The following is a 19468-nucleotide window of genomic DNA, read 5'->3' on the forward strand; positions in this document are numbered from 1 at the left end:
CACAGAATATTTTTGGCAAAATCCCACTTCAGTGGCTCCAGCCCTGGGATTGGTCAAGGCTTTGCTGGATCACTTACTAGAAAGCCATTTTTGTTTTCTTTTATCTCTTCTATTTGGTCCCCTGTGCTGCTGATGGCTCCTGACAATACTTACCAAATATTCCCCTTTTGATTTTACAGAGCCGATCCAGTAATTTGTAACAAATGTAATCTGATAAACTGCTTCACCTCTATTACTGCTCACAATTTCCACAGACAGGTCTTGATTATATTGTATCTAATTGTTACTGAAATTATTCAGAAAATGATTTCTGCAAATAATTCTTGCTTCACAATCAATTCAGTGCCACTATTTGATATCTGACATTAAATACTGGAGTTGTTTTGGCTAGATGTATAGGTCACAAGGTATATTTCTGCCATGGGAGGGGTGTAATTCTTAGAATCAGGTTTCACAATACAAATCTGAAAATTGCTTTTTACTAGTATTTCCCAAAATTCACTTAAAATCTACTGTTTATGTCAACATTTCTTCCAGGAAACTTGTTCACTAGAATATCTGTGGACAGTGACCAGAAAAAGGGGCGTGACTATAGTCAAATACAACGAATACTAACAAAAAACTTCTTCAATATTCCTCCAGCTCTACGTTTTACCTACTTTTTACAGAGGACTTAAAGCACAAGTGAAGCTGTCTGAAAATTTTTCACCAAAACTAATGAAAGGCCATTACCCTGTTCCTATGATGTCAATGAGAGTTTGACTCCAACAGACATCAATGGAAATAATATCAGGCCTGTGTTTCTATGGGTCATCTTCTTTTGTATGTGATAGGAAATGTGCAAACTGGAAAAATAAAAATTTAGTTGGGTCACTACAATTTTAGAGGAGAAAGGGGGATAACCTGAAAAAGCTTAGAATTATGGATATTTCTTGAAATATTTTGAGATGCAGAAAATAACAGTTAGCTTTTATTTTAAGTTGGGTCATAAAGAGAATCAGTGGTGCCAACTTCTTTTTGCTTTTGTTTTAAAGGGTCATAGGATCATTGCAGAACTCTGCAGAGTTTACCGAGGCCTTTTCATGCACCACGACAGAGTACATGGACCCTGCAAAAAAGTGCCGTGTTTGGTGACAGAGCTATAAACCAGGCAGCCCAAGGACAAACTGCCCAAACAAACAGAAATTTGGAACTTACTGGGAGGACTGGGGGAAGGAAATGTGCTACAAAAGTCATTTGTTAGAGGACAAAAAAAAAATATCTGTGAGATCAGAGATTCAAAACAATCAGTTCTTCAAATTAAGGTTTATTGCCAAGGCAACAAATATAATATATAAGCTGCTTTTTTATGACCAAACCTTGCAAAATATAAATCACTTAATTGTGTACCTATTGCTTCACTTTTAAACAACATTGTTATTATAGTTTAATTCTGTTTCCCATTTGGTCTACAAATTTTTTTATTCTCACTGGGGAACACTTTATCATCTACTCCTTTGAGAATTTATGCTAATATTTCTGATCAGATGGAGGAAGAAGATATTAAGTAACACATTATCTTGGACATCAAAATATAATGAGACAACAGTTCCTATAAAAAATGTCAGACTCTGTGCCCTCTTCTGTCATGATAAATGTGTTCTACCAAATGTTTGTTTTCATTTTTACTTGAAATGATTTATATTAGAAAAGTCCAAAGACCTGTTGTAATTCACTTAAATAATTTCTCAGTAATTATTCCAATGCTTAAAGGCTGAATTCACTATTTACTTAGTTTTATTTACTACTTTCCAGCCAAAATGAAAATGTAGCTAATTTATTAATTTTTGAGTTTATAATCAGTAATGTTGTGATCAAAGACTCCTTCACAGTTTTCTAAGAGTTTTCTTGCTTTCTCTAAACTTGGTCTTTTTAAAAGATTTGTAGTAATATATAAATCATAGTTTTTATATTTAATTCTGAGCTACACTTATGACTTGAAGTTATTGTTATATATTTTATCAGTGGCGGCATATAATTGAGAAATTTTAGTTACACATAGTATGATATAATAAGACAAAGCCTATAAAACAGATCTCTAAAGGGATGCACACAAAAAACAACTTTTCAGACTCACTTTTTCAATTTTTAGGGACAGATCCAGTAAATACTTTGACTTTGTTGATGTGAGTAGTCCATTTGAAGTCAATGAGACTGGTTATGTCAGAGTTATACAAGTGTTTGCAAGATTGGACCCTTAATCGGTACTGGCAAAAGGCTTTAAATACACTATGATATATATGAAATGCCCTTGTGCAGGTTGCCAAGGAACTTACTGCTTCTTGTATTGAAGCCAGTTAAGACTTCCAAAAATAAACACCAGATACCTCCAATGACTTCTATAATGGGTATACTGTATTTAAAAAACTATGTTCATTTTAGCTTTCTGAGTTTGTCGTCTGAGGAAAACCTTTTGATAATAAATTGAAATTATGAGCCAACTGGTCATTGTTGTCTACAATGACTACAGTGTATGTGTGTTTTCTGTAGGAGATGTGCAATAACAAAGATGTGTTGTCTGCAGTAGAGGTACAGAAATTCCAAACTCCCGGGGTGCCTGTTATGATTAACATGAGAACTCAAATTATTTGGTGATAGTTTAAAAAAAGAAATGGATAATTTGGAACCTAGGGAAATTACACCAAAATGGACTGTGTTAGTCTTTGTCTCATGTGCGTTCATCACGGCAGGCTGACAAACAAAATACATCGAAACATAGAGCACCGAGTCCTCTTCCTGCACCCTGCCCAAGTAGTCAGGCTTAGTGTAGGACAAAAGGAAAAAATCCTCTGTGGATGCTACTGCAGTTCACCACCCACTGCATTGCCACTCTACAAAGGACAAGAGCAGTGGCTCTGCGTAGTGGCAGCCCCCAGGCCATCTGCCAGCTCTGCGCTGCCAAAGCCATTGTACGGAGATCCTGACAGAGCCACACACAACTTGGCTCTGCAATGTATTCCCAGTGTAGACCTCTGAGCTGGCTTTCCAAATTCTACCCCCCACCTTGCACAAGACAACTCTAATCCCACTCCATCTGGGTCCCCCTGTGGCCACAGCAAAGGGGATAGCAATGTGTGACCTAGGAAGCCCTTCTGTGCCAACTGGCAGTGGGCACACCATAATATAACTCATATCAGGCCTGGCACTCTCCTTGCTCCAACTCACTATTGTCATAATCTGTACCTAAAAGGTGCCCTGGAAGATATTATATGTAAACTAGTGACATGTTGATCATTAATATTAGTGTGTGGTATATGTACAGCTGATATACGAATAATTATAAATACGTGCTGGAAATATTTTCTTAAAATGTGTTTGGCAAACAGGGTTTAAGACATCCCCACCTTAAACAAAGGTTTGTGGTTCTGCCTGCTTGAATGTGTTTCCAATGTAAATTGAGGAAGAAGAGACAACAAAATTACATTTACATGCAAAGTAGACAAAGTCCTCAGGCAAACCAGTGTGGGGGATTGCCTCTTAACAATGGAAGATGCAACTACAAGAAACCTCCTTGCCTCCTGAGATAAGGTCATTGAACTTTGGAAGAGATAAGCAAAGATAGAGAGCCATTTTGGTATCCATTACTGGACAGATACAAGTGGCCAGAGCTCTTGTATATCTGAGGAAAAACAAATAGAGATTTTCAACCAAGGAGGCTGAAAGTCTCTGAAAACTGAAGATAGATGAGAAACCTCCTTATGTTCAGACTGTAACTTCCTGAAGTTAAATGTCATCACTAGAAAGCATGTATAGTTTGTAACTTTTCATCTCTCTTTCATTCGTACTAGAAGCCCACTTAATCCTAAATATTTGGTTAATGAACTTCGTTTTAGTTTTACCACAAACCATCTGAATGCTGTGTATTTCAACTACATGTGGGTGGGCCTTCAGCTAAACTAGCAGGCTGGTACATATGGTGTTTCTTTGGAGGCAGCAAACTTAATATCTTCTGTGAGGGCCCAGTGAGAGGGACTGGACACTACAGAGGAGATAGTTTTAGGGAGACTCAGGACCGAAAGGACTGTTGGTGTCCCCCTACAAGGAGTAACCAGGATGATGGAAGCCAAGGTGAGGCTACCGTGCTGTGGGCATGCTGTTGGCATCAGGGCTCTGAGCCAAAGCTGCACAGCAGAGAGGTACCCATGGTTAAAGGGCAGACAGAACACCTTACGGGCCTAAAATGTCACACAATGGCCCCAAAGAAAGGAGACTACAGAAAAGGAATAACAAGAACAAAAAAAGACAACCTTCTATTGTGTTTCTTTCTCTACTGGATCCCTCTCTCACCCCACTCTATTATCTTGGGTACTTGTATGGCCCCCATTATTGTATTGTCTGAATACTTCACAAGCTTTGATGTGTTTCACATTTCCCTAGTTTGTTTATGAGAATGTCATGTAGGACTATGTGAAAAGCCTTACTAAAATCAAGATATATCATGTCTAGTGCTTCCCACCCCCACCCCTCAAGGTAGTAACCCTTTCAAAGAAAAAAAATTAAGTAGGTTTGACATGAATTTGTTCTTGACAAATCCTTGCTGGCTATTACTTTTAACCCTATTATCCTATAGGTGCTTACAGATTAATTGTTTAATTGTTTAATAATTTGTTCCAGTGTCTTTCCAGTTAAAGTTAGGCTGAGTGGTCTATAATTCTCCAAGTCCTTTTTTCTTTTTAAAGATGGGTACTTCGTTTGCCTTCCTCCAGTCCTCTGGGGCCTCAACCATCCTCCATGAGTTCCAATCGCTAATGGTTCCAAGATGTACTTCAGGAATTAGCTGAAGCACCATAGAATTAATTTCATTAGGCTTTGCTGACCTGAATACATCTAACTTACCTAAATATTCTTTAACCTTTTCTTTCCCTAGCAGAGGGACAGCATGAGAAAGCACAAAGGTGCTTGTTGGAAAGTTTAACAAATGTGCATTGGAGGCTGATGTCAACAGCTTGGTAACAAATAAGAGAGGATCGGTAGTATGAGGATAGAGTGTGAAGGGCCTAGAAAGTGAAGACAAGCAGCTTATGTTTCATGCAGTAGAGAAGGAGGAGACAATGGGGAATGCGAAGAGGGAGTGACATGGTCAAAGCCACAGGCTAGGGAAATGATCTTTGCTTCAGCATTCTGAATGGATATGAGTGAGCCAGATTGCATTTGTCAATGAAAAAGAGAAGGATGTTGCAGTAATCAAGACATGCAATGATGAGAGTTTTCACAAGTTTTAGCTGGATGGACAGGAGCGGCCCTATCTTACAGATGGTCTACATAAAGAATTGGCAAAATTTAGACATAGCCTGGAGGTGAAGACCTAGAGAGAGGTCCAAGCTGAAGATGAGAAGGAGGCAAGGATGGTGTTATTTTCCATAGTAACCAAGAAAGGAAGTAGTAGGGAGGTTTGGTTGGGGAAGATTAGAAGCTCTGTTTTAGCCATGTTCAGCTTGAGAAGACAGCTAACTTAGTAGAGAAGGAGAGGGAAATCCATGGCCAATAATGTTGCTCAGTAGTACAGTTGTTTCTCTCAGACTGGCAATAAGAAGCTACTCATCTTATGGAAAGTACCAAAAAAACACTGGCCACAGCAGCAGCAGAAATTGTTGGATGAAGCAGAACTTCTGCCCCTATCACAATTGGACCAGACGACTTGCTGAGACCAGCTTTTTTCTTTTGTGATTTTTTCCCCTATGTTTCATTGTCTGCCTCTTTTTTTCTTATTAGAGAGATAAGGTGGGTTAGGTAATATCTTTTATTGGACCAACTTCTGTTGGTGAGAGAGACAAGCTTTCAAGCTACACAGAACTCTTCCTCAGGTATGAGAAGGTACTTAGAGTGTCACAGCTAAATAAAAGATTGAACACATGGAAAATGTGCTAAGGGAACATTCCAGGTGAAGTAGCTGTTTAACGCCCTTGTAGACATAGGACAAAAAATGGTGTTAGTGGAGTACAAATTGTTGTAATAAGCCATCAATCCAGTGTCTGTATCAAGACCATGATTTTTAGTGCCTAGCAAAGTTATGAATTTAAGCTCCCATGTTCATCTTTTGAAAATGTTGTGCATGTTCCCCTTGAGGATGAGGACTGAGAGGTCAGATATAGAGTGATCACTGTGTGAAAAGTGTTCACCCACAGGTGATATGGTGATTTTGTCTTTTATCATTTTCCTGTGTGAGTTCATTTGACAACATAGAGAGTATCTGGTTTCACTCATATAGTTGTTATTGGGGCATTTAGTGCACTGGTGAGGTACACCACATGAGATAGGCATGTGTAGAACTCAGGGATCTTGAAAGGTGGGTTGTGGGGGGGGTTGATCATTGTAGCAGTAGAGATATGTCTGCAGGTTTTGCATCTGTTGTTCTGGCAGGGTTTGGTGCCACTTTGAGTTGGTGTGTCCTGGTCTGGGGAGGTTGCTTCTGATAATGAGATTGGAAAAGTTGGGGGGGTGTTTGAAGGTCAGAAGTGGGGGTGGGGGTCAGGAAAGATTTTAGGATGGGATCCGCCTTGAGTATGGACTGTACTTGTTTGATGGTACCCGGTATGGGTTCCAGGGTGAGGTGGTAGGTGACAACGAGGGGTGTGCGGTCAGAGAGGGTTTTATTTCTGTATTGAAGCAGGTTCTGTCGGGGTATTTTGGTGGCCTATTTCATGATGCAATCTACTTCTCTGGTGGAGTATCCTTGTTTGCTGAAGGCAGTTTTGAGTGTGTTAAGGTGTATATCCCGGACTTTCTCCTCAGAGCATATTCTGTGGTATGAGTGTCAGGCTGTAAATAACAGACTTCTTGGTGTGTTTGGGGTTTGTTACTAGATCTATGAAGGTAGGTGTGGTGATCCTTGGATTGCTTGTATATAGATGTTTATAAGGTTCCATTGTTGAAGCTGATTGTGGTGTCCAGGAAGTTGATGGAGTGTTCCAGAGAGAGAATAATGTCTGGGTGGTGGTTGTTGAAGTTGTGGTAGAAATCTATGATGGAATTTAAGTCGTCTGTCTAGAGGATGAAAATATCATCGAAGTATCTCAGGTATATCATTAGTTTCATAGTGCACTTGTCCAGAAATTCTTATTCAAGGTGGCCCATGAAGAGTTTGGTACTTTTGGGAGCCATCCTAGTACCCATGGCTGTTCCCATGGTTTGGAGAAAGTTTTTGTTGCTGAACGTAAAATTGTTATGGGTGAGGATGAAATGGACGAGTTTGGCCATGTGTTTGGGGTGGATATCTGAGGGTTGTCCATTGTCTTGTAAATATATGAGGCAGGCAGCTATACCATCACTGTGAGGGATGTTGGTGTCAGAGAAGTGACATTCATGGTGGCAAGGACAGTGTTCTGAGGGAGGTTGTTAATGTTGCAGAATTTGTGGAGGAAGTCAGTTCTGTCCTGGAGGAAGCTGGTCCTTCTTGTGGTTTTTGTTTTGTTTTATATTACAGTCCATTCGTCTGGGACAGTGAGCTGCGGGGAAGGAAGTGTGTTAAATTCCAGTGATATACGGAATATAAAAGAAAATGTGTGAAAAAAATGAAATGACAGTTTCACTGGTTTGGTGTTAATTGTGTGCGTGGCAAATGTGGCAGATCTTTCTGATGTGGGCAAATGAAATCTAAGTTCAGTGTGCCTACACAGAGCTTCCAAGAAATAACCACATATTACTTATTTAGAGTTTGGAGGAGGTACCTGTGCAAGGATGGAAGGGTAAAATTTTTAAAAGTGCCTAAGTGAATTAGCAGCCTAACTCCCATTTTCAAAAAATGTATAGGCACCGAGGTGTCTGCATGACAATGATTTAGGTTCCTAAGTCACTTTTGAAAATACATAGGAATAACCAATGAGAGGGGTTTTCCATATGACCATGAATGGAAGATAAGGAGTGTAAAGGAATAAGCACCCATGTGGGTTTCTTAAACTGGGTATGGGCTGCCTCAGAGGAAGGACTCCTATCTGTGCCTCTGAAAATCCCTTTGAAAAATCACTTATGCTTCCCCCCAACCCACCTTTCATTCGGATGCTCAATTAGGCAACAAGCTAGGCAACGAGATTTAGGCAACGAGATGTTTTTGAAAATTCTGGCCTCATGTTTTAAAGCTATTAATGTGCATGCTGTACTCTCACTTGTTTTTAATAAGCAGGTCTAGTAATTGAAACAACAAAATATTTTGTTTTAGAAGCAGCCTCATTATTCAGCGATGAGTCAGTGATTATGAATCTTTCACTCAAGCAAAGGCAAAATCTTGGTCTTCTTAAGAAAACCCCATAACACTCCTCATTCAGAGGTAAGATATTTAACATTTAACAAACACTGAAAATCAGAACATACCTTTCATCACAGCATGCAAACTAATTAACCACAATGAGGCTTTTCCTTCTCTAAGAATGAATATGTCAGGGAAATATTTATAGAGATGCCCTGTAAAACATATAAGATAGAAAGTGTTTACCAAAGGCCTTAAAAACAACATCAGGCCAAGGAAATGTCACTGACTCCTACATTTATATTTTAGCGCTTTCTCAATCAAACATTTAAATGCCCTGAAGATTTCACAGCAGGAATTCAACTTGTGGGTGACTGCATTGGATCTCTGTAGAGATCACTGTACAATAAACTGTTGTATTTACAAGTTGAAGTTATAACCATGATAAAGCCCACAATTTTGGCACACAAATGTTTAGTAAATTTTCCGTTGAGGTGTAGGAGAAAAAACAATAATTCAGGGGGAAGATTGGAGTGCAAGCCCACCCCACATTCACCAGGGCCACCCGGGGGGGGGGGAACGGGACAAGTGGGGCAATTTGCCTCAGGCCCCGGGCACCGCAGGGGCCCCTACGAGAATATAGTATTCTATAGTATTGCAACTTTTTTTTATAGAAGGAGCCCCCGAAATTGCTTTGCCTCAGGCCCCCTGAATCCTCTGGGCGGCCCTGACATTCACCCTGCAACCACCCACAGCTCCTCTGCCACAGAACTAGGCCCAGCTCCCTGCTCCAGGCTTTGCAACCTGGCACATGGGTTGCAATGCCACTCAGGTTTGGTCCATCTGCCCCTCTGTAGATGGAGGCAGAGGTAGACAGGCCAAACTTGAGTGACATTGCAACCCTGTGCACTAGGTCGCAACACCACTCAGTTTTTATAGCAACTACCAACAATTCATGGACTTTATTCAAATTCATGATTTCCATGATCACCGTGACCTCTGTGACAAAATTGTAGCCTTAACCACGATGAATAAACAAGGTACCAATGATGGAAACAATGTGCTACCAAGTGTCTGTATTTTCCATAAAATGCATGTCTCCTAATGCTATAATGTCACCAATGAAAATCTGGGGTTTGGTTTGGTTTTGTTGAATGAAAAATGCATGTAGAATGAAATTGGCATTAACAGAGACATCATGAAATAGTAATATCCGGGGAGGAAACTAACTGATGTCCCATAAAGCATGTATCAACTGTTTCTTCCTCAATTCTCTTCGCAAAAGAGAATTTCACACTGACCATATCAGGGTTTACATGAAAGACAAATATGCTAATCTCTGAGCATTTCAATTTCTCCTTATTAGTGAATGTCAAATGTGAATTTCCTCTCTTGCTAAACCCCTCCACCTCGCTTTCCCTGAAGGTTCCATCCTTGGCTTCCATCTTCTGTGAACATCTTATCTCCTTTGGTCATCTCCTTTCCAACTCATTGCAGGCCAAAGCCAATGCATAAAGGGGGAGGAGAGTCTCATGGTTTTCTCCCTGAGGTACTTCCTCAGTCGAAGTTCTCATCCCTCCTTGGTTCAGGGAGGGAAGAAGTAGCAAATGCTGCACTTGGCAGAGATATGAGCCTCCCCCAGGCAGTAAAGGCAGTGCTGATGTTTGTCACTGACCAAGAAGGAACGGAGGCAGATGACACAGTTAAATCCCGGGACAGTCTTTAATCCTGGGACTCTAGGCATAGTACTTCTCCCCAGGGAGAGGGTCCCTGAGGCAGAGAGAAACTAAACTATACTAAAAAACACAAACAGTAAAAATACACAGAGGATTCCAACTCATGCCATGCAGCTGTAAGAAGGAACTGGAGAAGTGTTAGTCCCCTGGGCCCCTTATGCCTTCAGTATGGAGCACAAAGGGAGTGATTGCACAGGCACAAACCAATGAACTAATCACTCCCAAACCCCATCCAGCCTAAAAACTAAAGCTTCCCATCCTCAACCTACTTCCCTCCATATTCAATTCACCACATCAGAAAAAGACCTGGGGAAATAGACAGGATTTGTAATGTGTCCTGAATGCTATACTCCTGAGGGCATTCTGCGCAAAAAAAAAATTAAAAATTCTGCGCACAATATTTTAAAATTCTGCAAAATTTTGCACATTTTATTTGTCAAATAAATCTGGAGCCTCCAGCATTGCATTGGGAAGCACAGGCCACTTGCTGCACAGAGGTGAGAGATCACTGTGCAGCTTCCCCCCAGGACATGGACTCAGCAGAGAGGCTGCACCCAACCCTGATACTGCACAAGACCCGGGCCTGCCCCAGGAACACCCCAGGGCCCTGCTCCTCCATGCCAGGTGCACCAGGTGTGGGCAGGCAGGCTCAGCAAGGCAGAATCCAAGTGTGGAAGGGCTTAGTGCAGGGGATTCAGGTGTAGGTTGAGAAGGTTCTGTGTGGGGCAATCTGGGTACAGGCAGCTCAGTGAGGGATCCAGGTGCATGGGGGATCTGGATGCACAGGGGCTTGTTGGGGGGGTTCTGGGTACAATGGTAATGGGACTCTGCAGAGAGGTCCAGGCGAAGGTGGTTGGGGCTCAGCAGGAGGAGATCGGTGGGGCGGGGGATGATAGAGCTCGGCAGGGGGCTCTGGGTGTGGAGGGTTTAGTGGGGGGTCCAGATGCTAGGGAAGTGGGGCTCGATGGGGTGGGGATCTGGATGCGGGTGGCTTGTTAGGGTAGTCCAGGTGCAGGGGGAGTGGGGCTGGTCGGGGGTATTCTGAGTATGGAAGGGTGAGGCTCAGATGGAGAATCTGGGTATGCGAGGGTCTGGATGCCTGGTGGTTGGGAGGATGGGGGAACAGCTCCCTGTAAAGAGATCCAACCCCTTCAGCTGAGGTAATGGGTGCAGAGCTTTCCTGCACCTGGGGGAGAAATGGAGGTGGGTCTGACCTGGCCCCAGATGCCATTCAGGGGAAGAGGAAGTCCTGTCCTTCCCAGCCCAGCCGGGACTAGCAGCTGAGCCCGGCACAGGGTAGGAGCCACCAGCCTGGTCTTCCCCAGTCCTGCCCCCTTTGCCTCCCCCCCCCCCATGATTTACCTTCTCTCTGCCTCAGGGACCTTCTCCCTGGGCACCCAAAACATACTGCTGGGGAGGGTCACATGACTGCTCTTATGGCTTCCCTTTTCTTCCCTTTCAGAAAGTCTTTTTTCTATGGGGACACAAAGAAATCAGCAGGGGACATAAATTCTGCGCATACGCAGTGGCGCAGAATTCCTGCAGGAGTTATGTCAACCAGCTTGGGCTCTGCTGGACCAAGACGGGTAAGAACTACATCCTTCAGTTGGGAACCCCTTTCCTGAGAACACCCCAAATTGTGGGACTGTGACCTGGAGAATCCCAGCTGGCCTCAGTACTTGTGATAACACTTCCAACACAAAACTCAGTGCCAACTACAGACATGTAAGCAAAGGTGAAATGGGCCCTATGAACATGAACAGTGCTGTTCTCTGAAAAATGAATTTATATAGCAGGGAAAGAGCACAGCCACACAAGTTTCCCATCTGGTACTGCTATTTGCTAACGCTAACAACTGTTTGTGCATTATAGCCCAAATACTGCTCAAGTGATAAAAGCAAGTTGAACATGTCCCCTTATGGCCTGGAGGTACAATGTATCCCCCCAAAATGGACAAAGATGTGAAAGGTGTTGTTTTGCAACAGACTTTTTCTATTCCAGTGAATACTTTTGTGCAAATTGGCCTAGTTTTCCTATTTCCAGTGGCTATTTATTCATTCAGCACTTTAGTATTTAGCAAAAAGTTACATTATAAATCTAATCTTCTAGAGGAAGATGTAGAAGTTCTTTATTTCTTTCTCTTTAGCAGTTTTATGACAGCATTCATAAAGAGTTAATGTATTAGCTAAACTCAGTTTGGAAATGCTTTATGACTAATGTGAACATCTGTCAATATCTATTTTATCTATTTTTTGCAGACTGTCCTGCATTCAAAAAATCATGACTGAGTACTATGTTTAATTAAAGATGATTTACCATGCTGCAAGTGTTTATTGTGCAAGCAATTAATGTAATTAAAATATTTGATTATATCTGTCAATTTCATTTTCCAAGTACTGTAAATGAAAAAAAATATGTAATAAAATATATAAATGAATTAAATAAAATAGCCCCTTTTCATTTGCATGTTGTGTTTTAGTCTTTCAAAGCAATTGGAGATTACATAATTTGCAGCTGGCCTCACAGTGTGACTTTGTGTGGGGTCAGAGCGTTATGTGAGCTTTTTGCGGCACAACTCTAGAAATGGATCTTTATAGGCCATAAATAGGTGGCAACATTTGACAGCTTTGTTCATACTACTCAACCTAGTTCTGCCATTGCATTTAATCATGATCCCCCAGTGCTTCCGTCTACTCCTATTATTATAGCAAATGGTGTCTCTAAAGCACAGACTCTCGGTGCAAGTTAATTGAAGGTTTTATGCTAAGGATGAATTTCTGTTTAGACACTAGATTGAGATCCCTAACCTTATTTCACTTATGATTAAAGCAAAATGTAAACTTGGGCCTATATGGAATCATTAGTGTGTTAGTAGATTATACCACTTAACTTCTGCTCTTTCAGGAACCCTTTCCCTATTGCTGTTTATTTTTTTTTTATTACTGTTCTGAAGAAAGGCAAAGGGTCATTATTCTTGCATTTCCTCCCAGGAAAGTAAACCCTTTTTTTCAAAAAAGTTTATCACAGATTATTGCCTTTTCAGCAAACAATTGACCAATTTATGTGCTCGTGGGTTTTTGGTGGTGTTTCTTCTTTAGTGTTTGGTTCCAAGGGAGTAAATTTCCATGTGAACCTAAAAATGTATTATCTCAGTCAACCTGAGCATTTCCAGCATACAGCTTGAGGCTACTTATTAGAGTAGGATGAATGGTTCATGGGAAAACATTCAAATCCTTGTGAAATTAGCCTGTGTAAATCTGCTGTACATATCCAAGTTTGGTCATGCAACTGTGGCATTGCAGCATTGCAAGGGGAGACATTTAGCTCGCTCATGCTCCCCGAGCTCCATAGGACTACTTCCTGAACTAGCTATCTCCTAAAGTTGGCACTGCAATGGAATATGTCACAATGCAAACAGAAGCACATTAGGTTTGAGTAGGGTTCAAGTTCACTGAAATTTGTGGCCAAAACTCCAAACTTGAACTTCTGATCTGTTCATTTCAACTCCTTATAGAAGGAAGGAAGAAGCTCTCATTAGATTTCCAGACCATAGATAGGATTTCCAGACCATAGATAGGTGCTGTGACCACCTTCTTTAGAACGTAAGATGTGTTGCACAATATTCCAAAAGGGACGGCAAACAGAGAAACGGCAATAAGAACCTGGGGTAAAACTGGATGCTATTGGAAGTAATTTTAACAACTGAGTAGTGACTGTTAATGGTGCAACTATTCATTATCACGGATGGGTTTGGGCTAGTCTCTTCTGAATCCAACATGTGAGGCCGTAATGTGTAACTGACTATGCCAAAAAATTGTATTTGAACCCCATAGTTAAATGTAAAGATGTGTATAGCATGAAATATTCAACACTTACTTCTGCAAGCTGATACAACCAGGAATACATACTTATTTTCAACATTTTTTCTTGCTATACTATCCATTGAAGAGAGACTAACTGGCTGTGATGGGGCATTCCCCATCCCAATCAGCGGAAGGTTAATAAGCTCCTTTGCCTCAATGGATACTAAATAGGCCCACCTGCAAAGCCTGCTCTACTTGGAGGAAGCAAGCTTAAAAGGGAGAACTCACCACCGGAAGGGGCAGTAACCAGTAGGAAAACTGCTGTCCTGAGAGATAGTGGGCACTTGTAACAAAGTTGTTCGGAGGAAGACAACTTGTAAATCTCTGCCGCTCACAAGGATTAACCAGACCAGATACAAGATGATGGTCAAAAGGGAGGTTTAAAGATAAACTAACTCTGACCCGGGGTTTAGCTGTACCTAACTACCATAAACAAGCCAGGCATCTATAGATTCTCCTGACGGAAAATCCAGAGCTTGAACATCCACTTAATTGGCAGATCCCTGTACCTGTGAATCTGGAAAGACCGGAGTAGGGTTCCCAAAGGGGGAAAGGCCTTTAGAAGAGAAAGAGACTCTGAAAATGCACAAACGGGGGCCTGGTAGAAACTCAACATATCACACTCGCCTGTTAACCTTTTCCATGTCAGACTATGAGAGGTTGGCATGAAACAAATTGTTTGTATCCAAATGTCTCTGATACCTATGTCTGAACTTTGTGACTGAAGTTCATCCTTACTAACTTCTGTGAACCAAGATGACTCTGTAGTCGCTACCACAAGACTTAGAGTGAGCAAAGTCACCTAAATTTGGGACTTTGACATTTTCATCACAAAAAGCTGTATTCGCTGACAAACAAGGAGACTTGCAAATACCTGAGAATACAACAATTCAAGGATGTGAATACTGTACTTGCAAAACTAGTGTGCTGGTTTCTCTCACCTCCAGTCCAAATGATTTGAGTCTAATTAAACTTGCACTTGCATCAGTTCAGATCAGGAGTAACTCAATGAAATCAATGGATTTGCACCAGAAAAAAACCAGAGGAGAATTGGGCCCTTTGTATGCCATTCATCTGGAAGTTCCTTTGCTGGAGAGTTATGCAATCATAGGTGAAGCAGCAGATGGGGAAATATTCACAGCATTTTAACACTATCTGGAATTAAGCTGCCAAGATTCATAGATTCCAAGGCCAGAAGGGACCACTGTGATCCTCTAGCCTGACCTCGTGTATAACACAGGCCATAGAACTTCCTCAAAGTAATTCCTAGGACACACCTTTCAGAAAAACAGCCAATCTGGATTAAAAATTGTTAGTGATGGAGAATCCTCCACAATCCTTATGGTTAATTATTCTCATCATTAAATGTATGCCTTATTTCCAATCAGAATTTGTATAGCTTTAACTTCCAGCCATTGGATCATGTTATACCTTCCTCTGCTAGACTGAAGAACTCATTATCAATATTTGTTCTCCATGTAGGTACTTATAGATTGTAATCAAGTCACCCCTTAACCTTCTCTTTGTTAAGCTCAATAGATTGAGCTACTTGTGTCTAACACTAGAAGGCATATTTTCTAATCCTTCAATCATTCTCGTGGCTCTTCTCTGAACCCTCTCCAATTTATCGACATCCTTCTTTAACTGTGGGCACCAGAATTGGACACAGTATTCCAGCAGTGGTTGCACCAGTGCCAAATACAAAGATAAAATAACCTCTCTACTCCTACTCAACAAACCGCGGTTTATGCATCCAAGGATTGTAATAGCCCTTTTGGTCACAGTGCTGCACTGGGAGAACTTGCAAAGATTGTGGAAGCAGCATCTCTAGCTGTGATGATGATCATAACATCCTTTGAGCCTTGCTTTCTACTGAATAAGATGTGCTGTAGTAGTTGTATATTGACATAGGGGGTTATTTTATAATGAATGGGACAAGGCTCATCTTTATGCTCAGCAGAACTACAAATCACTAACACCGTAAGATGCTGTAGTATTTTGAAAACAACTCTACCAATGTCAACACCATTATAGAGGGGAACGTTTTGCTCTCAGATTATTCTTGCTGTGAGTGAGGGCTAGCTAGGCTCATGTGGTATATATATATAAGTTTTTCACTTGACATTAGAGCAGACACTGCATGAATTGGAATAGAACTTATATGAGGAAGATGGAGAAAGATCTATAAGGGATGAGTTCAGAGAAACCATTTTTAAATTTCTTTTCTGTTTGAAGGAAGATAAGTAGCACAAAGCAAGAGAGTTCCAACAACATGTTCCAACAGGCAAATAGCTATCCTTTTTATAAACTTTGGAAAAAAGCCACCCAATTCAACATAAAGTACAACTTACAGTACTAGTCGCCTGTCATTCTCTCTCAAACATTAGAACCAGTCACCATTGCTTTTAAAGATACTTCTTGACGGTTTGATTTGAAGATTGACCTACTGTAGCAGTAGGCTGCTGAAACTTTAGTGAAACACAGAAAATACACACACTTAGCTTGTGTATGACATACTGAAATTAAATATATACCCAACATATGGCACTGTACCTAGGTAATATTGGATCTGAAAAGATTTTAACTTATAGATTTTGTTGCAGCTGCAAAGAAACTTGGAGCTCAAACCTGCTCCCACTAAAGTCAGTGGCAAAAGTTCCACGGACTCCAGTGGAAAAAAATCAGGTTCTTAAGCCTGGATTTCTTAAGGTATTTAGGCAAGCGCCCATATCACTTTCAAAAATGAGATTCAGGCGTCCCAATGCTGAGCACAGCGATGTCTAATACCTTTAAAAATCTGGGCCTTATGGACCATTTTTGTGACATGCTGAGCTCCCTCAACTCCTCTTGATTTTGTCATGTTGGGTATTAGGTCTCTAGGAAAAGCTCACCGATTATGGGAACTGGATATCTGAACAGACTGGTAATGATGGTGGCAACTATCAGGCTCCTAATGATTATAGAAATTGTGACAGTAAAATTTTGTGGAATCACCAAACCCAAGCCTTTCCAGTGCAAAACAGAATGTGAATGGAGATGTCAGCTAGTGGTGGTAAACTGGGTTCAATTCCCTAGTATGGACAAGGTTTATGTGAAGTAAATATTTCTTGCCAATCAACTCTTGTATATTTTCCTACATACAGTAAGTTTCTTGCTTTTCTGCATCCAACAATTTCATAAACTTGAGCAAAGGTCAATTATATTAATTCCAAGAATGGTTTTTAACAAAAATATAAATGCCTTGAGGTTTCTCAAGCTCTTTCATAACCTCTTGGTCACAACCATAGCATAGCAACAAAGCACAAAATAAAATAAATTAGCCATCATACACACACTAAAGTTTCAGGGGGGAAATCATACATTTAAAATCCATAAGTATTAGAAGAGGTTACTGAGTAATTCCAGTTAGGCTTACTGCTCAGTGCATGAGCTTCCACAGCATCATGTGGAATCAGATGGAACAATGTAATGCAAAACATCATCAAGATGACGTGGATATCTGAAATCACTGATCCCTAAGTCTCACTATGTATCTTAAACTTACAGAAGGCCTAGACATGATGGTGGCAGCCATTTTAAAAACAGATAAGGTGAATAAATATATCTGAACAGGGGAATATCAAGTAGGAACAAGGAAGTGGCATAACCTATCTATATGGCATTAGGCAGACCGGTATTGGAATACTGTGTCCAGTTCTGGTGCTAACGCTTTAAACAGAATTTTGAAAAATTGAAAAGGGCTCAGAAAAGACCCCTAGTGCCCCATGGGTGGGGAGTCCATGCCTACACCATTGTAGGTCCAGGGGGTGTTCGGTGCCTAAACAAAACACTTAAAACAAAATCCACCTAAACTATTTTAGCATGAGACCCGTGTACTGTTTAGTTATTTTTCTTTCCAGAAAAACAAGATACATATCATGTCAGTTTACAACAGAAGTGTAGTGCAATTTGGGATGACTTAATGTAATCAGTTTCACGCTGTTGGAGAAATGTTTCACAATACAGAAATATGTCAGTTTGGAAAACAAAAGAAGATGGCAATTGTGTGTATAATAAAAAGTAAACCCTGGGGTATATGGGACAACTATATCCATCTTCCACTGGATATAGTATTCTCTATTTACTTTAATAATCTATTGTGCAATGAAGCTGGGTTCTGATGTAATTCTCAAAGTGAGCAGTGGAAAGCCAGTCTCTGCACTGATCTACACCCATTGCAACCCACACTGCAATCTGTACAGTCTTTAAAGGGCTTTGGAGTCCATTTCTGTTAAGGCACTAGGTAAGATTTTCCTTAATATAATAGAGTCTGTAAATTACATATTCTGTACAAAACTTCAAATCCTTCTGATCCCCTAGTGGGAGCAGTGATTTGCAGATATTCAGAGCACTCACTCCCTATAAACATTCACACATTCTATTTTACATAGGCCATTCAGTGACAGCGGCTACAAATTTTCTCACCCTATAGTCCTCCAAAGAAGGTGCTTGATTCACGATGTCATCTGGTGTCCCCAAAGATACACTATCCATATTACATCAATCTCAGGGCCAAATCAGCATTCAGATACTACAGTGTTGGGCCTTATAGAAAACTCTAACATAGATCGTGACAATCCACAATGTGGGCTGACAAGAAAACCTCATAAATGGATCTTTATATTCCTTTAAAAATTCCTTCCTTGCGAAGATTTTATCTGTATGGGGTTTTAAACTAGCTGAAAGGACCAAACCATCCTCTCTCTTTATAATCCAGAACAGGATAACTCATGCAGAGAACAGACACACAACCTTTGATTATTTCAGAGTTTTAAAGCATATACCCCCAAACACTATGGCTGTGACTCTCTGCTCGCTTGCAACCATGTAAATCCTATCAATGGAGTTACAGTGATATAAATGGAATGTGTAAGTGAGCACAGAATCAGGTCCCATGAGTCTTCTGCTGTCAAGAACAAATTTCCCCAGGTCACTTCTGTCATCCTAACTGCACCCCACTTGTTTATCTCATTCACCTGTTCCACCGTCTCTCAGATTGCAAGCACTTTGGGAGCAGAGACTGTCACTGACTGACTGTTTCTACCCTGCCTCGCACCATGGGGCCCTAATCTGGATTGCCTCTAGTAATATTTCATTACAAACATTAAATAAAAATGACAATTTTAAATGGGGTCGCCCTGTAATGCTTGTGTGCACAGCTGCCAGAAGCCCAGCAATGCTGTTGATCCTGCATGCTGCTGAGTGCCCCCAACTCCAGTTTTAGTCAATAGGAACTAAGGAAGCTCAGCACTTTGACAGAGGTGTTCAGAATCTTGAAATATCAGCCCCAACGTCATTAGAGGAATTTCTAACCTCACTCCCACTCCCCATCCCTTCCTCTTCTCAGGGCTGGAAATGCTACTTCTGGAGAACACCCAACTCCTGCAATCTAGGAGTGAGTGACCACGTTTGAGCCTAACCCTCAGATTGGCATATGGGGGTAAGATACAGTCCAGGAGTAGCAACAGCTTCTTTCTTACACATCGCTGTGAACAAAATTATAGCACCTTGCCGTCTTGCACAATAAGTAAGCCTGCTTTGATCAAAAGCAAGCCTGTAACCAACAGTGAAGGAAACTGAATTTTAATGAAGTTAATGTTTTTTATTCT

General features: G+C 41.0%; 1 protein-coding gene and 1 long non-coding RNA gene across 3 annotated transcripts in view; one reads left to right on the forward strand and one right to left on the reverse strand.

The window, feature by feature from the left end:
• The window catches only part of LOC117882607, a 78613-nt gene extending 76416 nt beyond the window's left edge, over positions 1-2197 (reverse strand). For both annotated transcript variants that reach the window (XR_004647053.1, XR_004647054.1), the window contains exon 1: positions 2117-2197. This is a non-coding gene — a long non-coding RNA (uncharacterized LOC117882607). The remainder of the gene's footprint in view (positions 1-2116) is intronic.
• Positions 1-2503, forward strand: part of MME (membrane metalloendopeptidase) — a 64532-nt gene extending 62029 nt beyond the window's left edge. Inside the window, exon 23 of the mRNA XM_034781108.1 lies at positions 1035-2503. Within this exon, the coding sequence (XP_034636999.1) occupies positions 1035-1134 (100 nt within the window). The 3' untranslated portion in view covers positions 1135-2503. The remainder of the gene's footprint in view (positions 1-1034) is intronic.
• The last annotated feature ends 16965 nt before the right edge of the window (positions 2504-19468 follow it).

Source organism: Trachemys scripta, chromosome 9 (assembly GCF_013100865.1).
Source record: "Trachemys scripta elegans isolate TJP31775 chromosome 9, CAS_Tse_1.0, whole genome shotgun sequence".
Lineage (NCBI taxonomy): Eukaryota > Metazoa > Chordata > Testudines > Emydidae > Trachemys > Trachemys scripta.